General features: G+C 36.1%; 1 protein-coding gene across 14 annotated transcripts in view; it reads right to left on the bottom strand.

Moving 5' to 3' along the window:
• Positions 1-21,369, bottom strand: part of LOC113807609 (E3 SUMO-protein ligase RanBP2-like) — a 42,417-nt gene that overhangs the window by 6,060 nt on the left and 14,988 nt on the right. For 5 of the 14 annotated variants that reach the window (XM_070115934.1, XM_070115940.1, XM_070115939.1 and 2 more), the window contains 26 exons: positions 17,028-17,218; positions 16,545-16,676; positions 16,283-16,375; positions 15,945-16,085; positions 15,611-15,827; positions 15,320-15,433; positions 14,698-15,042; positions 14,347-14,474; positions 13,830-13,971; positions 13,599-13,726; positions 13,301-13,483; positions 12,012-13,109; positions 11,501-11,653; positions 11,147-11,368; positions 10,706-10,928; positions 10,345-10,467; positions 9,738-9,824; positions 8,374-8,532; positions 6,086-6,237; positions 5,264-5,963; positions 4,979-5,130; positions 4,697-4,861; positions 4,274-4,420; positions 3,707-4,069; positions 662-913; positions 347-443 (listed from right to left, as the gene is read on the bottom strand). In XM_070115934.1, the coding sequence (XP_069972035.1) occupies positions 347-443; positions 662-913; positions 3,707-4,069; positions 4,274-4,420; positions 4,697-4,861; positions 4,979-5,130; positions 5,264-5,963; positions 6,086-6,237; positions 8,374-8,532; positions 9,738-9,824; positions 10,345-10,467; positions 10,706-10,928; positions 11,147-11,368; positions 11,501-11,653; positions 12,012-13,109; positions 13,301-13,483; positions 13,599-13,726; positions 13,830-13,971; positions 14,347-14,474; positions 14,698-15,042; positions 15,320-15,433; positions 15,611-15,827; positions 15,945-16,085; positions 16,283-16,375; positions 16,545-16,676; positions 17,028-17,218 (5,907 nt within the window). Of the gene's footprint in view, positions 1-346; positions 444-661; positions 914-2,232; positions 4,070-4,273; positions 4,421-4,696; positions 4,862-4,978; positions 5,131-5,263; positions 5,964-6,085; positions 6,238-8,373; positions 8,533-9,737; positions 9,825-10,344; positions 10,468-10,705; positions 10,929-11,146; positions 11,369-11,500; positions 11,654-12,011; positions 13,110-13,300; positions 13,484-13,598; positions 13,727-13,829; positions 13,972-14,346; positions 14,475-14,697; positions 15,043-15,319; positions 15,434-15,610; positions 15,828-15,944; positions 16,086-16,282; positions 16,376-16,544; positions 16,677-17,027; positions 17,219-21,369 lie in introns of those variants that run through there. The other 9 variants (XM_070115935.1, XM_070115941.1, XM_070115943.1 and 6 more) reach the window with 6 other exon arrangements.

The following is a 21,369-nucleotide window of genomic DNA, read 5'->3' as shown; positions in this document are numbered from 1 at the left end:
GTAAAATAGAAAATTTTCTTTAAGCTGGCCACCAAATGCTCCATGAGTTTAAAATTATTCATGATTAGTCTTTATACCCATCTGGTATGTAATACAAATCAATCTAATAAGCAGCTAAATTGTTAAACACACTTCCAGAATAAACTATAAACAATGTTATTAACAAATAAATTAAATACCTCTCCAACATACTAATGTTCCGACATAAAATGAAAGAACACAAATTGCAAGCATTAAAAAACTGCAGGACGTCATTAAAATTTTCTTTAGAAATTCAGGACATATTATTCCAAAAGAAATTTTGTATATATTTTGAACTTATATTAACACTGCAGTGTTGACCCACCTTGTTCATCTGCACCTTGACCATAGTACAGCTCTTCCGGGGCTACTTCTCCACTGGGCTGTTCCATTATGCCCGAGTTCTCTGCATATTCCTTGCCCTGAAGTTGAGAAAATCAAATAAATACAGAAAAAAATCTAGCATTAGTTTTTCATGTGTTCCTGTATGTGTAAGTCCTACATGATACTTAAAAATTCTATTTACATTCCCTATCTATAAAAGATTTGCCTCCCTCTCTCCCTCTCGATAAATTAAAATCCACCCTCAACAATCTTGACTAGCCCCTCAAACAAGGCCAAGAAGTAGGGAAAAACACACCTCATGGAAAGCTGCAACAAATTCTTCTAATGATTTGACACTGGCAAAATCAGCTTTGAATGTTGTAACTGCTTGAGGTTGTGGCTCTAAATTAAGTACAGTCCAGGTAGCTGAATTGCCCTCTTTGTGCACTGTGGTTTGAATAGCTATAATATGTTCAGCAAGGGTTTCTCCAGACTCTGACGTCATGATGATCCTCGCCCCAAAGAAGTCATCATCATACTGGATGTGAAGATCCCCAGCACCAAGTGCCTAGGAAAAGAAGACAGGACACATAGTAAGAGGGTTGCTCAATCTAACAATGTGACTTATTGTACAATCATTTCAACACCAGGACACTTAAAGAAAGCATACCCAGATTAGTGAAGCACCATGTTGCAATATCAACTGAACAAAAGCTTCATCTTTCTTCACACAATATAACATTTGCTGACTTTATGAGGATCACACAGCACACTCACCTTCACATACCACAAATAGGTATATACTCCAATCAACTTGCATCTTATCATCCCCTAAATGTGTTACACCAACCACACACATACACATACATACCTCTAACCAACAACCTCCATTTCTTTCTTTGGTTCTTGAATTTTTCCCATTGCCTTTTATCAATATCTACAATATATGCTAAAGATTCCATTTCTTTCTTTGATTGTCTTCCTTCAATCTTTATCAACAAGAGAGATCAAAGATTACACTATCACCATATTAATGGAAATATCCATATCAATAAACTGTCTAAATATTGCTTGCAGCATTGTGTAATTTCTAGGCATATAGACAGGTTTCATAGCATTTTCAAGTTTCTTTTTTTCTATGTATATATACATGGGTTGCCTGAATAAATACTGACCCAGATCTTTTACAAAATAGGAATTTAAAACATTAATTTTCACCGATTAAACTTTCACAATATATGGGCACCTGCCTCAGTTGTGTAGTCTACCAGTCATATTGATTTTGATTTGATCAGATCTCATTGATATTTCTACAAGTTAAGGTTACATATCACTGTCATTTGGCAATCTGCATGCAGTCAGTACCTGTTCTCATACTGGTGTAATTACTCAAAGTCTCAAAATGTACTAACTAAGAGTAAAGTTCTTCACTGTCTATTTCATAATGAAAAAGTAGCTTTCAGGAGTTTGATGAATTTCTGTAATCCTTACCATGAAAATTTATGTAGTGTAAATGTATATCAGATTTCCATTTTCCTTCAAATATTCATTAGCTTCAAAGTTTTCATCCATCCATCCTACCATCATTCATAATGATATATCACTAGAGAAAAGGTCAACCCAGTAATCCTGAATTATTCTTCTAGTACATACATATTTTTTGCTTTTCTGAAAACTTGCTTTGTAAATTTGAGACTTTACATTGAAATAAAGGAATGTTACACACTACAGCTGGTAGTAATAAAAATCTGCATGCAGTAATATATAGCTCATATCAAATATTTATTTCCTCAAGATGAAGTTTAATTCTTGGTCTGGTTACTGAAAAAACATAAAAGAAATGTACTAACTCAAAGGGTCACAGCAGGGCAGAGAAAGACCCACAAATGAAAGGGTTCAATATATGTATTTTTTCCAGCCTACTGACAATACATAATGAAATGGAGGGTTTCACTTGGACAATTCCACATCAAAGATTACTCTGGTTATATAGCATGTTTGGGAGGGTACTCAGCTGTTCATATAGACAGGTTTCATGAAGAACATTGCTTTCATATCACACAGTTGTAAATAATACTTCACTGGCATATCAGTTAAATAGTTTAGTTATCATGCATTTAACCTTCCTACATGCAACACAAGTAATCTTTTACTATCTTCATGCCTAGATTAATGACCCTACTACATGTTATCTTAGACAGTGCAGGTCTCTTTTATTCAAAACTGAAATCTCAGGAAATACAGTTTAGTGAACATGAAAGATGGTTGAGGAACAAGAATAGCTTTCGTCACTGCATTAAAATGTTACAATACAAAATTCACTCCTCAAATGAGACATTTTTGGCTAACATATGGACACCTACATATATTACCATTCATATATACTGAGCCTGAAGATAATGTGGAAACAAAAGGTATGCACTGATAAAATATAATATAAAGAGGACAAGCAAAAACATTCTATGGATATTGGTAAAAAAGTTAAAAAGTTGCCCTTATCATAGAAAATTACAAAAAAGGACAAATGAGCACTGAATTAACATGTAGTGGTGGCAGTAATCCAATGTTAAGACAAAGAAGATTGTGAGCATCAGCTACTGAAAACATTAATAATCACAAATTCACACATTTGTGCTAAGCAATAGATGGAAAAAGCAAACTGTCACACAGTTAGGATTAAATATCTGTCACTGCATTATTTACACAAGTTTGTGCTTCCAGTAATAAAAAGGAGTAAATTACATTTGAACAGGGACTCGTTAAAATGTTGGGAGTGAAAAGCAGGCTGGAAAATGATTAAATAAATGTGAATAATGCAGGAATGTAATTGAAAACAGAAACCAAAGAAAAATGGAAGTTGAATGTCAATAGAAAGGGGAAAAGTTTAAAACTAAAATGTTTAAATAAAAATGTTCAATATTGGAAAGAATGCCTAATCAGCCAGGATACAAAGGTAGAATAAATAAAAGATAAGACTTTTAGTAACTTGACAGAACATTCACACAACTTCATATTATGCAGTCTTGTAAATGAAGCATAGCAGCAACTAAAAAATAGATGGGAAGTGTAGGCAGTGTGAGATAAACAAATAAAAAGCATAGTTTAAATTCACAGTATTCTTGGAAGAAACAAACCACTGCAGAGACTTTTTTTTCAATGTGGCAAAAGACTGTTAATGATTAAATGGAGAATGAACTAGGTTACTGCAGCCACCAAATTACTGGGTTAGATAATAGCAGTATCCTGTTAACTGGCATAATGCATGCTAATATATACAGCCTGAATCATGGAACTTACAGTTGGTGCTGTGTTGATAATCACTGTCTATGATCCTCTCAACATGTATATTTCATGTGCTTACCGTCCAACTACCATTTTCTTTTTTAGACAAGGTGCATCTCTTGGTAAAAATCACTACATTATCATCTCCATCCTCATCATCATCATCCTCATCGTCCTCTTCCTCTTCATCATCATCATCATCTTCATCATCATCATCGTCGTCGTCATCGTCGTCATCATCTTCTTCATCCTCATCCTCATCATCTTCATCCTCATCATCATCTGCATCTGCATCTTCATCTTTTTGAAGAGAACTGCTGGGGTGTGGAAGGACAAATGTAGCAGAAGTGTTTGTGCTACCTGTAGGATCTGCTTCACTTTTCCTTAGGACCTCTTGGCTTTCTTCAAACTTCTTCTGGAATTCTGCAGCTATTTCACTTGTCTGAAAAATTTAAGTTTTGCAAATAGTACCATACAAACTTTTCAAAAGGATGAGATAGATAGATAGATCAGGAGAAGAAAAATCTAATTATATAATTAGAAATCTATTAGATCAAACATACCATTTTTATAGTCTTTAAATTGGTAATGAATAAATCCTGATATCAAATACTTAAAAAAAAAAGAAAAAAAAAAGAAAACCCACCTTAAACCTGATTGCTAACTTCTCATCTGTGCCTTCTAAGCTCTCAGAATAATCCTTAGCATACCAGCACCAGGCAGTTTCTGAAGTCTCCATGGGTCGTAATTGAAGTTGGGTTGTTAGGTAGTGGTTGCAACACAATTTGTGGACCTGTAATTATATATGTGACATATATTACTTGGTGTAATAAGGAGGGGGAAGGATTATATATTTTCTGTGTACTTCAACTTCCTTTAATATTGGAATAGGTAATAATTATAATACTAATAAAGATGGCAAAGACATTAAATTAAGTAAGACCAAAAGTAGTCTTTTAAATTCAAATTTTCCCTTAAATTCAATCCTTCACCACTGTGTTAAGACTTGGAACTGTTGCTATTCATTTTAACTCCGAGGTTTGACATACTTGAAAAAAATCGAACAAACCTGTTCTCTCCTTTGCAGTAAGCGGAATTTATTTGTGGCTGGGTCTCGCAGAATTTTAAAGTCTCCAATGCCTCTCTCTTTCCACTGTTTGGAGCCACTATCATAACGATACAGCTTGCCACGATTACTAAATATTACTTCTAAGTCCTCCTCTCCAGTCTTCACCTGCTCAGGGAAAATTTATATTTGCAAATATAAGTCATCTGTGGCTACAGCAAACTTTTGGCATATACATGCAGAAGACTAATTTATAAATCAATCCACATATCACTAAGAACTCACCTCCACCAAATCAGGTAATGGTACAACAGGTTCAAAGTGGGGATCATGATCATTTTCAACTACATCATCATCATCATCTCCAGTCTTCTTTGGAGACTTCCCAAATACAGGTTGTCCTTTCGCAGCCCATACTGCATCTGCTGCTACCGTGTCTTTAACATAAGAATAAGCATTAAAATTTGGTTCAAACCATTTCAATTAATATTATCTAACAGTAAGCTCTATCAAACTCAATAACTTTATTAGCATATGTACATTTATCAGTAAGTGATGTTTAAAACTTACTTTTCTGACCAAATCCACTTTCATTTGATTGTGAAGCCAAGTCTCCAAATGATAGCATGTTTCCACTGCTAATGGTGGAAAACAAACTCCCTTCTGTTGATTTTGTTGTGCTACTTGATGTAGTATTTTCTGTTGATGTTGCAACAGCATTACCAAACATGCTTGGTGATCCTGAAGTCTTGGCATTGCCGAAGAGTCCACCAGCTGAACCAGCAGCCCCACCAAATATGCTTCCACTAACAGTACCTCCAAATATACTGGCACTACTAGTGACGCTGGAGCTGCTAAATATACTGGGTGAACTGCTGGCAGTTGTGGTAGTTGCTGTGAAGCCTCCAAATGTACTGGTAGAACTACTAGTAGCAGAACCACCAAATATACTGGGAGAATTTGAAGCAGAGGAACCACCAAACAGACTGGGGGAATTCGGAGCAGGGGATCCTCCAAACACACTGGGAGCATTGGTAGCAGTGGAGCCTCCAAATACACTGGGGGAATTAGAAGCACCCCCAAAAAGACTAGAACCTCCAGTACTTCCCCCAAAGATTTTAGGGGTTTCAAAAATGCTTGGAGACTTTGGTGGTCCTTTTCCAAAAACTGCATTTGTGAAAGGCCCTGCACTTGTTCCACCAAGTATGGATGATGTAGAAGTACTAATTGCTGGAGTAGATACAGATGGTATTGTTTGCTCAACTTTTCCCTGTTGAAAAATGTGTCATCAGTAAATAAATGCAAAGAAAAGAAAGAGAAAATACATTAATAAATTTAAACATTCCATGAAGTCTGCCTTATAATACATTTTTGCATCACTGCTATACTTACCACAGTTTCTTCTTCCTCTTCACAACAGCCCTGGCAGCCTGGGCAAGGAGGGGCATCTTCATACAAATAGAAATTATCAGGAAGCTGCAGTTTTCTAGCTTTCTGTACTTGTTCAGGTGTAGCTTTCTTCTCAAAAACTACCTCCACCATATCTATGTTACAAAGATAAGTGAAAAATGAAAATGTTAGAACGATTTTGCAATGTAATACTTTGAATAGTGTGAAGAAACTGAGATTATACAAAAATATACTTCATAAGAAATAAAATATTTTCCTGAAAGACCCATATAGTGACATTAATACAAGTATACCTATACACCCCATTCCCTTGTGTGTGTGTTTTTTAAATAAATGCTTCACATAGAAAATACAATATATATATGTTAAGATAATCTCACACTGAAAAGCAACTACGTGCTAAATTTAGCATTGATTTACCTTCAAAGCTGTTATATCAGCTTTATAAGCATCTCCACTGTCACATATTTACAATCAAAGTTTCATTAACTGAACTGAAGGAAGCATATCAGTATAATTTTGGATACCTTCACATCTGTACAATAAACAATATGATGCACACTACTTTTTTCTTTATCAACATTTTCCAGAAATAAAAGAAGATAATGTATCAAGAATAAACAAATCATATTTGAAAGATAATGGGAAAAAAAAAACTAAAGAGATATAGCTAATCAATCTAAAAAGAAAAATACAAACATGAAATAAATAAATATCTGATAATCTAAACAGCTGCCCCTTAACCCACTCTTGCTGGGTAATGTATTAACCTTTATTCATGTCGGATGACATATACACAGTCAAGCCTGCACAAAGTTAATTGCCTGTTTGGTTCTGGTTAAGGTTGCTGAGGAGAATGAACTTCTCAAAAGTAGACAATCTCTTTTCAGCCTCATTTCCTAAAAAAATTATGCCAAGAACCATATACATTGTTTCTGAGGTTCAAATTTTTATGCAAGCAACTGACCTTACATGAAGCCTAGTATGTGGTTCAGTAAGGCACAAGGTAAACCTTTTCCGATTCAGTATGGCACAGGGCAATCCCATTCTGAATACGTTAACCTAGACATGCTGTACATATTGCTAGTACTGACTGGTTGGCGTAGTTGCATCATTATCCTATTTTACATGGATAATCCCTAAAACAAACTTTTTATCTACAAAAGTAAACAAACAGCTTTTTAAAAATAAATGCAAATAAATGTAAATTCAGAATAAAAGTCCTTACATTAGTGCTATAATACAGTGAACTAAATGACCCAGGAGGATCCACTTACAGGTTTAAAAATCACAAAAAGCCTGGGGTCTTTGGTTCTAAAAAAAAACAGTGAAATATGTAGCAAAAACAAAAAAAGTGATGTTAACTATGATATGGGCGAGAAACCTGCTAGTCCATCTTGCTTCCAACTGCTTTCAAGCACCCCTATTTCTTGTTCATTACTAATAACACAAAAGACTGCATGTCATAAGACCCCCTTTTTATTAAAGGAATCTAGGAATCACTGGAGAAAATATTGGAAAACAAGGTAATTTTGAAGTATTATGACTATATCTTTACCATTTTCATAGAGTAACTCAAAGCCTCTAGGCCAGCTACAGCACTGTATGGGCTAAACTCTGAGGCATACATGAACATAGTAGGATCCATTATGTGCAGACAACTGGCATGCTTAATTCCATGCCATATATATATATACTGACAAAAGTCCTGGTATGTGGCTCTGATACAGATATGTATGATGAAATGAATCCCTGTAGCAATTTTGTTTTTTTTTTGGGTTTAATTCCCACATAAGCATCCAGTCACCTATGTGTACAGTCCATAATATATATGGGCCATAACCTATAATTTGACTGAGTTAACAATGGCATAACGTGTATCCCTGAAGGTACATTAATTCTCACCATGGGACAACACACGTCATCCTGAGGAATGAGTTAATATGCATTCAGACCAGGCTTGAAGGTAATGAGATCCACAAGTATTACAATTGTAAATGATCTGGACCAACTGTAGAATCTCATTGAAAAAACATACATACAGTATATATATAAATACATATAAACAGAATCAAACTCCCTACTTTACCACTTGCCAATTAGTAACAAATGTTTAAAAGGCAGAATGTTTCCTACGAGTCTTTAAGTATCCAAATTTTAAGGGAAGAATAAAGAAATTAAGCTAAAATATAAAAGCTTTAGTCAAGCCAGGCTATCAGCTACAAATACTTTAGCTTGTTGCTACTTTAACACATGAATATAATGATCACCTTCACTGTCATCATCATCATCATCTGCCTCACAGCCAACACAGCCTGGGCAGCTTGGATGTTCTTTGTAACTATAGAAATTCTCAGGGAGCATCAATGCCTTGGCATGGCATTTCTGCTCCTCATTACTGCTCTTAATGTAGACCACCTCACAGTCTGCTAAGTGAAAGGTCATCAACAATGCAATATCAGGAAGCCATTATTAGTGAAAAAATGTTGAAGTTATTTGCAACTAATCAGATGAAATTAAAGCATTAATATGATCTTTCTAATACAACCATGCTCCAAGTGGAAAATGAAGTCTATCAACTTGTTATTCCAAGTTCGTCTAATTTTAGTAACCGTTTGTAATCATTACAATACAAAAAAAAACTAGAGGCATTAGTCTGAATACAAAGTGAAATATTTTGAATTACTTGTGTAAGAATTAGTAATCTTAGGGAAGAGAAAGATTACAGGAATTGCTATGATAAAACAAGAACCAAAGGATATGCACATATGTGACATTTGAAAAAAAAAATCATGATTTAAAGTTCACCATCACTGTAATAATAATCAACTGCTAGCTGTTTTGCTCAAATTACTTTCTCTAAAGAGCATACCTGAAATGGTGCTAAACTAGATAAATTGATCTCCACTTTGGATGGAAAAAAAGGGTACATTTCATCCATGAAAATCATCCCACTACATCTAGCTTACCTAGAATTTTATGTCTTTTATGTAAGAAATAAAGATTCTAACTGCCAGCTAAATATAATTGATAAAGGAAGATTGATCTCCATTTTTATTTTTCAGTTAGAGATTTATTAAACACCCTTTCTAGGTTATAGATGAGATTTTTGAAGAAGTTTTGGCTGGACTCCCTGACTACACTGATACATAATAGTGATGGTAAATTATGGGTTCTCTATGATCAGATAAAAAATCTTAATAACTATAATAACAATAATAACAAAAAAATTATAAAAAATTACCTCAGAGCATTCCCCCCACTTGGCCTATACAAAAACAATTTGGTGAGACTCCTATCTCAATTCCTGGCAACAAAGTAAATTCAACTGCACTAGCCCTTGTGAAGATTTTCAAGCTTCCTCTAACATAAACACAAACTAGTAAGGAATAACTTTAAACACACTTTTTACTATCACTTCACCTCCCTCACTTCTCCCCCCAAAAGATCATACTTATTCCACATAACAAATCAATTAGAAAAGAGTAGAAGAAAAAAATCTTCCTTTGCTTAAGGTAAACTATGAAGAGTTTTAATAATGGTTAAAGCTGCTATTTGGTTAACAAAAGACTTTCCAGATACTAAACTTGGAAAAAGAGAGTATGTGATGAAACTGGAGTTTTCTAAAACTTACCATCAGCATCTGGATTTAAGGAGAATTTGTCTCCAAAGCTAAAGGTGCTTCTTGGGGTAGTAGACATTGTAGTCGCTGCTCCAAACACTGTCAAATAAATATCATAACATCACTATCCACTTCAAGAATCTACAGTGCAATATTTTCAATAACATATGGCAGGGACTACCATAAAAGAAAGCACTATATATGATGGAAAAAAGGATTATTTAGATGTACCATAATAATCTATAGATAAATTGAATATATTTTACTACACAAACTAGCATCAAATATCTTAAGGTATGAAATCAACATACAAGTAAGTGGGACCTTTGGCCAGGTTACAAATCCAAGTAAACATATGCCACACCTTCCTTTTATGCTCAAATAATGTAATTTGTAGTTGAAATACTCTGTCAAAGGACATGTCTATAAAATGTGATAAGAACCATCTAATTTTTGTAAGTAAATTATATACAAAAAGGAAAATTAGGTTTAAGTGAGGAAAAAGAAAAATGTGTTCAATAAATGTGATCAGAATGGGTGAATTACTGTATGTACTATAAAAAGTTGAATATGCATCCCTTGATTTCTACCAATTTTGGAAAGCATGTGCAATACATACCAGATGGCCCACCAGCTGCATTTAGTATTCCCTGCTGATCAGGACTTCTTAGTGTGAAGGTAGCAGACACATTAGTGACGAAAGATGGTTCAGTGCCACTCCCAAATATTGTGCTTTTTGTTTCTGTTGATCCAACCAGACATGAGAAAGTGAACCAAATATAATCTGATTGCATGCAACATTTGCTTAATCAATTATGTCACTTCCAAAATGAAAATGCAAATACTCCAGATCCCAAACCCATAAAAAGTGTGAAGAGGAAGTACAATGAAAATATAGGATGTGGGGAGGATGAAATATAAGAAAAGCAAACACAGTATATAAAGAAAAAACAAAATAAGACCAACTTAGAAGAACTCACCTCCAAACAGTGTCTTGCTGGGTGTTCCTCCAAAGACAGAGCTGCTTAGCTTGCTTGTAGCTTCCCCTGATGTGGTATCTGCTTCAGCCTTTACAGAAACTGGTGCTGATGCTTCAGTCTTACTTGGTGTGTCTGGCGATTTTTCTTTCTTCGTTTCTTCTGATTTTACAGGACTTGATGATACTGTCACTGGACATTCTGTTGGAGTGCCACCTAACTGAACCTGTAAGAAAAGGATAATCATATTAATAAACATTGTTTTGTACAAATAAAAAAAATGAGAGATAGCGATAAATGATAATTAGTAATCAGCATATTTTTATGGATAATTTTCTAGTCTAATAAATGGGATATCAATGACATTTATCCCTGAAAACTGCACAATTTCCTATTTTCCCTTTAGTCTTCAAAAGAATATTTGATTTTCTCCCAAAAACTTGCCTTTGCACTATCTACTGCCTTATAAAATTCAGCTGCAATCTCTGGGGTCTTAAAACGGATTGCAAAGGTTTCCTTTTGTGCTTCATTTTCAGTGTAATCAACTGCTGCCCAATAGAAGGTCTTCTCATCCTTCTTGCGGAATTCCATGTCTGCTTTTAGGTAATGGTTCATGCAGATCTTGTGAACCTGCTCCCTTCTCATCAGTAGCCTTATCTTACCATTCTGCGGGAGATAAAATTCAATTACATTTTGCAGTTTCCTCATTCAATTTAATTTTACTGCCTAGTAATCAGAATTACAAACATAAAAAAAATCAATATATGTCAATCCAATTCAACATCAAATAAGATTTACCTTCTTGTGGCACAGGATTTTGACATCGCCTATGCCTCGTTCTTTCCATTCTCCACTGATTAAACGGAAAAGCTTGGAGCGATGAGAGTAAAGACAAGTTTCCTCCTCTTCTCCAGTCACGACATCAACCTTGTCAGGTAGTGGTATCACAGGCTAAAAAATAGAGAACAACTTCTGTTGCAAATTTTAAAGATATCTAGCCACAAAAAAATATGTAACTCCAATCAGCAACATCAGTAATATGCAATGTTAATGTAATAAATTGGTCTCAAGTTTGAAACAAATAGCACATAAACTTGTTCAGTACATCAGCAGAGAGAGAATATCTTTTCAAGACTACTGATTAAATTGTGCCAACATAGCTTGTCCTATATTCAAAAGAGATAAAATCAGACAAAATTAAGCACCTTAGTATAGTTTTCCATAGTTACATCTACACTTAGAAAACATTTATTTAATCTTGGCTCAAACTAACTACAGAGTTAAATTAAATCATAAAAATATTTCTTACCTCAAAGTAAAGATGGTCCCCTTCATCCTCTTCCACAAGGCCATCTTCTGATTCACACTGACTGATGTCCCTTGACCTGGGAGAACGAGCCTTAACTCCAGTGAATGAGAACTCGTACTTTCCAGGACTACCAAAGACAAAACCTGGTTTTTCCTCTTTGGTTGGTGTTGAGGGTTGCTCCTGTGACCCTGATGGCTTAGATTGAGAAAAGGTTGATGAAGAAAAGGCTGAAGTGCCTGCAGTAGAGGCTGAACCAATGCTGGCTGGTGTAGTTGTTGACCAAGAGAAGCTGAATGGCTTGTTGGTTTGTTCCCCAAAGGAGAAAGCGGGTTTTGTTTCTGTTGTAACGGCAGAATCTTGCACAGGTTTTATTGTTACACTGCCTGGGATACCAAATGAAAATGCAGGCTTACTATCAGTATTGTCTTGGGCAGGTTTTGCACTTGTGCCAAAGGGAAAAGCTGGCTGAGAGGGTGTGCCAGTTGCACTCTGACTTGTGGAGGGAATGCTATATGAGAATGCAGTCTTGTTTTCTGCTACACCAAAGCTAAAACCACTTGAGGTTGAAGATGTATCACTTTTGATGCCAAAGCTGAAAGATGATTTATCACCAGTAGAAGAATCTGCACTGGGAGCACTACCATCTTTACCAGCTTTACATGCAACACATGCAGTATCTCCTGCATTGTTACGCACCAAACAACTATTACACTCCCATGAGCCAGCTGCTGGTTTGAACATGCTTGCCAGAGAATTAAGGTTGGGTTTATCATCATTCTTTGCCGATTCTTTTGGTGCAGTTGTTGAGGATGGAATACCAAAGCTGAACTGGGGTGTTTGAAGTGTGCTCTCTTTAGGTGGTTCATAACCTGGTTTGTTGCTTGAACATGAAACACACACATTATCTTCGGGTTTGTTTCGCACTAAGCAGGTATCACACTCCCAGGATCCCGCAGCTGGTTTGAACATAGCAGCTAATGAACTGGTAGCAGTATTTGAAGCTTTAGTTGGGACAGCATCAGAAGCAGCTGTGGTGTCTGAAGTGACCGACTCTAGAGATTTTTGGGCTTTCTCAAATGCTGCCTTAAAACTCAAAGCCTGAAACATAAAATTAATGAAAGACTCTTAAACCAAAGATTAAATAATTTACTTAAAACTAGGTAGCAAATCAAAATATCAAGAAATTTTTCTTATCACCCTTCCCCATGAAGTGCCATGACAGTGTATGGAGGGCTCTGGATTCCAATCAGCATGATAAGGAGAGACAAGAGCAAAGTACCATAACTCACCAATTCTTGGGTCTTAAATCTGGCAGCAAACCTCTCTTCCTTCATTTCTTCATCTGCAAAGTCATGTGCAGCCCAAATCCATGCCTTGTCTGATGTTTGCATTTGAGTTAGTTTTATCTCTGGTGTGAGGAAATGATTGGCACACACCTTGTGGATTTGTTCACGACGCATCAAAATGCGTATCTATAAGAGAAAGGTACTGCATTAGGAAATTTTAAAAACTACGAAATGCACCTAAACCACAAGTTATTTTTTCATACCACCTTTTCTACAGCTAATGGCAGTTCACTCATATTACCTTCTTAGTTGTATTGTTCTTCAGGATCTTTAGCTCTCCTATGCCTCGTTCCTTCCATTCCTTGGTGTCCTTATCAAAGCGGAAAAGCTTTGCTCGCTCGCAGAATAACCTCTCTTCTTCTTCCTCACCTACAAATAGCAATTCTATTGTAGCACTATCAGTTTCCCCTTGCTTTCTTTCACAGAGAACAATTCCAAAAACAAATCAGAGTTCTACCAACCACCCACTCACCTGTCTTAACCTCAACCAGGTCTGGCAAAGGAACAACTGGCTGGAAGTCTACCTGAGGTTCATATTCTTCTACTTTGTCATCACCATCATCCTTACTGGGTGATTTGGCTTGCGAACCTCCAAACAAAGCCTTTGGTTCAAACTGGAAAATTAAAAAGGTATTTTCATATGCTGATAACCATCCCTTAGGAAAATATTCTGACACTGTCAATACTTTTGGCAGCTTTAATAATTTTGCAATTATCCTGAAAAATACCAAGAAATTTTCCTAAATACCCCAAAAATTATACATGAATTATTCACATATCCCTAACTCCACAAAAATAATGTAAACAGCTTGTGTGATATTTAATGAAGCGTATACTAATTTCTTCCAGAAATTATTCACAAGAGTTCAACTGTCTGATGAAACTTTTATGGGGGTACTGAAAAAATATGAATTGTCATCTGAAGAGACAAGCAAATGTTTTTCAGTAACTGCAACAGTGATGCTTCTTCAAAATCCCATAAAACTTACAGCTTTTGTATCCTTAATGGTAAACACCTTTGACGATGTAGAACTGCTGTTGGCAGCCAAACTGCTGAAGGATACCAAGTTGCCTGCTGGTTTGTTGCTGAACAACCCTCCATCCCCAGATGACTGGCCTAAGAGGAGATAAAACAAGAGAGTTTTCAACATGTTCATGATTACAAATAATCAAACGTAAAGAGATGGAACGAAGTTCATGATTTATGTTATTTTATTAAAACACAAAGACTATATAACTGTGATAATTTCAAACATAACACAAACACTTATTAGTCTATGCTATTACAAAATGCAAACAACTGCCAAAGATATGAAAAGACAAAACAAAAAGAACCTTACTTGACACTGCAGGACTTCCATCAGGCTTGCTGTCTTTTGTTGGCACACTGAAATTGAAGCCAGCGTTTCCTGAACCAGATGAGGCACTGGACCCAAAGGAGAAACTTGCAAATATTGATTCCTTTTTCTTTTCCTCCTCTTTTGGCTTCTCTGGGACTTCCACCTTATCCTGCTTCAATGTGGGAGTGGTAGTGAAGGTGAACCCGCTTAGGGAGAACTTAACGGTATCCTTGGCTGTGTCAGCACTGGTAGCAGGGGTTGCGACAGCACTGGAGGAAGTTGGGGCTGAGCTGACCAGGGGACTGATGGTTGTTTTTGAGGGGTCTAAGCCAAATCGGAAGCCAACTGGAATAAAAACTTCCTCTTTAAAAGATAAAAATAAACAAAGAAGGTCATTCCATGAATACCTATTCCATTACAGAACAGAGCCACACACACAAAACATATTACCCTTAAGAAAAAAAAAGTAGAGTACTAGTTTCAGTTTGGCAAAATTAAGACAGGCATATAGCTTTACTTGCAAACAAATATTACCAAACCCTTTCATGAGCTATATAAGTGTCTGAACTTGCAAACTCAATTTAATTTTTCAAGCATCCTTCGCATCATATCAAGTACTCACATCCCGTGGCAGAAGCTGAAGTGGAAGTGTTGGGAGTTGAAGCCATGCCAAGCTTGTCTGGAGATGCAGTTGATGAACCTGGAGTATTTGTGGGGCTTTTAAACTTGAATGTTGCTGAAAGGAATGAATAAATCCTTGTGATCATAAGCCATGTCCAAAACTTTTGAAATCACGAAATATTACCTTCATCTCTAAATGCAGAAAACTAAACAATAAAATTTTGCTTTCTGACACTAATGAGCTTATCAAAATGTTACGTTTTAAACACAAACTCCCATGCATACAGCTTACCAAAGGGTGTCTGAGGTGCAGCTGATTCCTCAACCTTGGGGGCACTGGGATTGGGAGTTTCACAGGCAGCGCATTTGCTCATTTCAGCAGAGTTGTTCACCAGGCATACAGAGCAGGTCCAAGATCCTGCAGCAGGCTTGAACATCTCTGCTAGGGATTTTCCTGAACTTGCTGGTAAAGGTTCTTGGCTGGCAGTCTTACCTGCATCTCCTAAACTCTGTAAGTGAAAAGGCCAATCATTATATCAAATATCTTAACTGCTAAAATGATGTATAAAGGGTACTCAGAAAAATAAAGAAAAATATAAATATGCAAACAGAACTGGAGGCATTACCTGCTGTTTCTCCAATTTTTCTTCATTCTCCTTTACAATTGCTTTTGCTTTCATGAAAGCATCCTTAAAGCTTGTAGCTATCTCCAGTGTTTTGAATCGGCAACAGAACTTCTCCATTCGCAATTCTTCATCTGCATAATCCTATAAAAATATGAAAAAACTCTTATTATGAAATATAAACTTTAAACTCATGGAGTGTCAAGTGGAAATTCCCACTTCGTTGAACTGCAAATAAAACATTAAAAATAGGAAATATACAGTAATCACCAAATCTTTGAAATATATACTGTATACAGTTTAAAATTGGAATTTTAAACGATAAAATCTTATTATTATACCTGTGCAGCCCATATCCAAACTTTGTCATTTCCTTTCATGGCCTGCAACTCTATATTAGAATACACAAGATGGTTGGCACAGATCTTGTGGGTCTGAAAAGAAGAAGTCTTTGAAAATCCAAGATTTAAAAAGTTGTCTTACATAAAAAAAAAAAAAAAAAAAAAAAAAAAAAAAAAAAAGTTCTGTACCACAAATACAACTAAATTAAAAGGCACATCAGGTGGAATAAAAATCAAATAACAGATTCACTGAAATTATTACCTGGTCTCTCCTCATTAGAACACGCACTGAGCCCTGGGAAGGGTTGTGCAACAGTTTCATAACACCTGTTCCCCGCTCTCTCCATTCCTTCTCTACAAATCTGAAGAGCTTGGCTCTCTCTTCAAACAATACCTGGAATAACAACATGGAAAAATGAATACTAGACACCTTCACTAACCATGACAATACAAGCACTTATTGTCATTAACTCTATTGTATCATTTGTAAGTTTTCAATATTTGTTGTCTTCAACTACTGATTATGCATTCTTGAAGACAGGGAGGGGGGGAGAGGGAGAGGGAGGGGGTAGGGGTAGGGGTAGGGGTAGGGAGAGAGAGAGAGAGAGAGAGAGAGAGAGAGAGAGAGAGAGAGAGAGAGAGAGAGAGAGAGAGAGAGAGAGAGAGAGAGAGAGAGAGAGAGAGAGAGAGAGAGAGAGAGAGAGAGAGAGAGAGAGAGAGAGAAAATCTAAATATCTCAACCTACCTCTTCATCCTCTTCTCCTGTGCGAACCTCCACCTTCTCTGGCAATGGAATTACAGGCTTGAAATCTGGACATGGGTCATGGTCATCCTCCACATACCGATCATTGTCATCGTCAGCCATTTCCTTTGCCTTTGGAGCAGGGGATTCTGATGTGGTAATGCCCCCAGGACTCTTAAAGGTACCTGAAAATGCTACAGAAAAGCGATAAATATAAATAAGAAAACTAATGAAATAATAAAGAAGAAAGAAAAAGGGTGAGGACTTGCCCAAGACTTTTTTATTACTATTTTTTGAAGATTAACTATTCCAACCCTGATTATCTACTCTCATGTAGTCCATAACAATCTACTTCAACCACCAAGTTGCACAGATCTGTCTTAGAAACAATGATACTTATATAGAAAGCTACAGAATGTCATGCAAAGTGTTAAATGCTATTCAGAGCCATTAGTGAGCTGGTTTTAGCACTCGCTATTATACAGTTAGTACTTCTTAACCTTCTAAGGCATCACTCTGCAAATTAAGGTAATTTCGTTTGCATGCTTTATTGTATTTTCATTATAATTCATCCACTCTAGTGGTACTTATTGTTAATCATTAATAAATGCTGAAATCCCTTATCTAAAAAATCATCATTCTATAAGCAATCAGATGTAGTGAACCTTTTGCAAGCTTTTATATATCGTAATGTGTAATGCCTTAAAAGGAGTTATGCCAATCCTTTTTCTATTAAAAAACTTTCCAAGTACTATATTTATCTACCAAAGATGAATTCCTCCTTATTCAAATTTATCCAAAATTGAGAAAAAATGCTTGTTTCAACAATACAACACAACAAAATTGGAAAAGTAATATAGTTTCCCACTCATGCATTGCACTTCCCATACAAGAGACACAGTAACATAGAATTTATAATTTCAATACCTAGCAAAACTGTTTTTACTGTTTGTCATTTTCTTATTAAATCTCATTATGTCAATGACTAAAATTTGCCTTTTTTTTAAACATATTCCAATATTTTTCTTATTTGTATTTGCCATTATTCTTCCTTGTAGGTGTATTCATATAAACCTTGTTAGTAAATACAATGAAAAGATCATCTAAAACCACAATATTTAACAGCACAAAGGTACATAAAATCATCAGCACAACTTTTCTAAAAATATATAATAATAATAAATAAATAAAGCAGAGGTAACTAACCAGGATCTAAAGGAAGGGTAGTAGTAAGAGCTGTAAAAAGCAAAAAAAAAAAAAAAAAAAAAAAAAAAAAGCACAAGCAATACCTATCAGAATTTCAAGTTGATCAAGAGAAAGTCAAACCACATATAGCTGCCACTTATTCAGAGAAAACAAAGAATTAATACTGATGATAATAAAGCTGGACCTTGGACTGGAACAACTGTCCAAAACCCTGAGACACATACAGCACAGGTATGAATGATAACTATTCATCTATTTGGATACAGATGTCATGAAAAAAATAGGCTTGCCGGGCAGGTAAAGTGACCGTGCCATAAAGGTAAAATTTAGCCGAGGGCCATGCGATGGGAATATGCTGTTACAAGAATTTGAGCTGAGGGCAGAGGGGATCAAAGCTCTTGGAGGGTGATTCGGCTCCGTGGGGATTCAGGGGGTCTTGCATTATTCCTATTGGTAAATGTATGCGGAACATCCCATCTGTAAGCCAAGACTGGAAGAACACTAGGTCTGGGGAAGATACTATTTCCTTGCTCAGAATCCTATTCTTGCCCAATGGTGCAGCTTGTATGACAGAAAATTGAATATTACAGAAAAAATAATAAAATCACAAACAAAATATTATTTACTGTTATTATTAGTGCACTAAGTACCAGACTACCTAGATGATATGCATATATCAAATGATAAAGACATTTGAAAATAGCAAAAAAAATTGTGTTGAAAGAGATAACATTGCAAAGTAGAGGCAAAGAGTCAACTCACACAAGTGTTACTGTATGCCCGGCATACAAGCCCCACAACTATGAGTGGCCACTTAACCCATTGGATCCGGTTGCTTCACAGCAATTACATAAGACCACAATAAGGGCATTAAACATACCTGAGCAGGTGCTCTGACAGGCACACAGTTTGAAGGCCAAGCACACGCAAACATTTACGTGCAATATTTTTTTTTTCCTTCTCTCTCTCTCTCTCTTTTCTTTTGTGTCCTTTTCCAAAGTCCATTTTTGTCATTTGATTTAATTATATTCCTTGAACAGGCTCTACATCATCTTGTTAGGTAGTCAATAATGAATAAAACAAACACACACACACACACACACACACACACACACACACACACACACACACACACACACACACACGCACAAACAAAAACACAAACACACACTATTAAAATTATTATTATTCTTTTTTTAGTTTTCTGAAATATAACCTGTGATACCAGTCATGGCTACCAGGAATAGGATGCTGAGCATGGAAATGGCATCCTCCCTGGATTTGGAGCTCTTCTAGTCATGGTTCACAGACCGTATATTCCACACTCTTTTTTCAATGAAAATAATCAAAAAGCCTTTTCTAAATGTCAAATGAGCCAAATCACCGTCTAAGAGCTTAATGTACTTCTGGTGAGCCTTTCCTGTCTCCAGTCTTCAGCTGAATGCTCACAATATCAAGTTCACATCACCCCGTTCTAAGGCCAGAATTGCCCCCCATGATGGTATGTTTACATCACACCGTCCTCAAGCCAAATTCTTTCATAATATGAGTCCTTTCATCCTGATCGTAGGGGTTAAATAAGTGTAATGCCTGGATTTTGGGCCACATGCAGGCAACAAAGCACCTAGAACCAAAGGTTAAGTCCACAATGCATATGTAATATCGAATGATCATTTAATACTTTTCACTGTGGATTTGTATATTATCACTTTTACCTATTCCACAATTGAAGGTACTACTTCACTCGTGGTCTACTACCTAAACTTATTCAAATTACTTAATTTTTTCTCTACACTCAGTGACTATCAAAAGGTTGGTTTCATTAAAAATGTCTGTCTGTGAGTGTTGTATGTGAACTCTTATCCATCCAGTTGGAACAACACAACCATACAAGAACACATTTTACATATTACTGAGAAAGCAACTGATGGAAAGACTGACTGACTGACTCATTCACTCACTCTCCACATGTATATCTCTGGAACCTCCATTGCATATGTGAATGCAAAACAACCAGAAAGAACAAAGGACGAAGGGAAAGTCTTTACTATTTGCCTCCATTCTTTTGGCTCTGAAGTTTCAAGATGTAGCTAAATGCAGACAGCATCTTTAGAGTAATTGTTCCTCAATGTAGGGTACTGCCCCCTTTGGTGGTGAGCAGAAAATATGAGTTAGGAAGGTGGTAATATGGGGGGGGGGGGGTGAGAACAGAAATAGACAAAATTTACATCAAGTTACATGCAAAAGGTATAGCTTTATCTCCTCTTATGGTTTCAAATCAGTTAAAAGTCCAAACATGCATCTTTTGATGTAAATGGTATGGGTCACTTCCTAGTGCAGAAGTGATATGTCAGCCAGACCAGACAAGAAAGAAATATTGTCGTTTTTGCCAATGCAGGGCCAAGACTTTTAGGCACTAAGAGTTATATCCAGTCTCACAAATATAATTAACTGGCATTACTGATTTTTCAGTATATAAACTGTACTGTAAATCTACCTCTCCATATCACTAAATGTATTAATCTAAAAGGTTATATTCTATTTGTGATAAATCAACATTTGTCTACAGTTTTTAAATGTGTTTTGAATTTATTGTGTCTGTGGGTTAGGGTGGTGTAGGGAGGGAAAACTACAGACGCAGGAGCTAAGGGCATTACACCAAAAAGTTTGAGAATGACTGCTTTAGAGCATGCTAGAAGACTTTTAGAGCTGAGTTAGTGAGAGACAATGGGCCACATTTGCACCTTTACTGATAGAAGAGAATGAGCTGTGTTTTTTACATATTATACATACAAACAAGGAAGGGTAACTAATTTCTTTAATCTAAACAGCTAACCAGGTAGTTGATGTTAATGTATTAATTTTGGGGGGGCTCCAGGTTGACTACCTCCTGCATTGAAGTGAGCCTGGTGGATGGGGAAACCCCATGAGCCAAGGGAAAACACTATATAATCTTGTCTTTGTTCCCATTTACAATAATTGCTTCATCAGTCTAGCTGGTCTAGTACAAACTACTACCTTGAGCTAGCCCAGTGGCTAGAGGCCATCAAAGGTCTAGGGAAATCTTGTTTTCTATCTACAGATCTAGTTTACCAAAACATATCTTATGTCATGGTAAGAGTTGAGAATGCCCTAGCAT

The sequence above is a fragment of the Penaeus vannamei genome, chromosome 38, assembly GCF_042767895.1.
Source record: "Penaeus vannamei isolate JL-2024 chromosome 38, ASM4276789v1, whole genome shotgun sequence".
Taxonomy (NCBI): Eukaryota; Metazoa; Arthropoda; class Malacostraca; order Decapoda; family Penaeidae; genus Penaeus; species Penaeus vannamei.
This window is presented reverse-complemented; position numbering and strand designations above follow the sequence as displayed.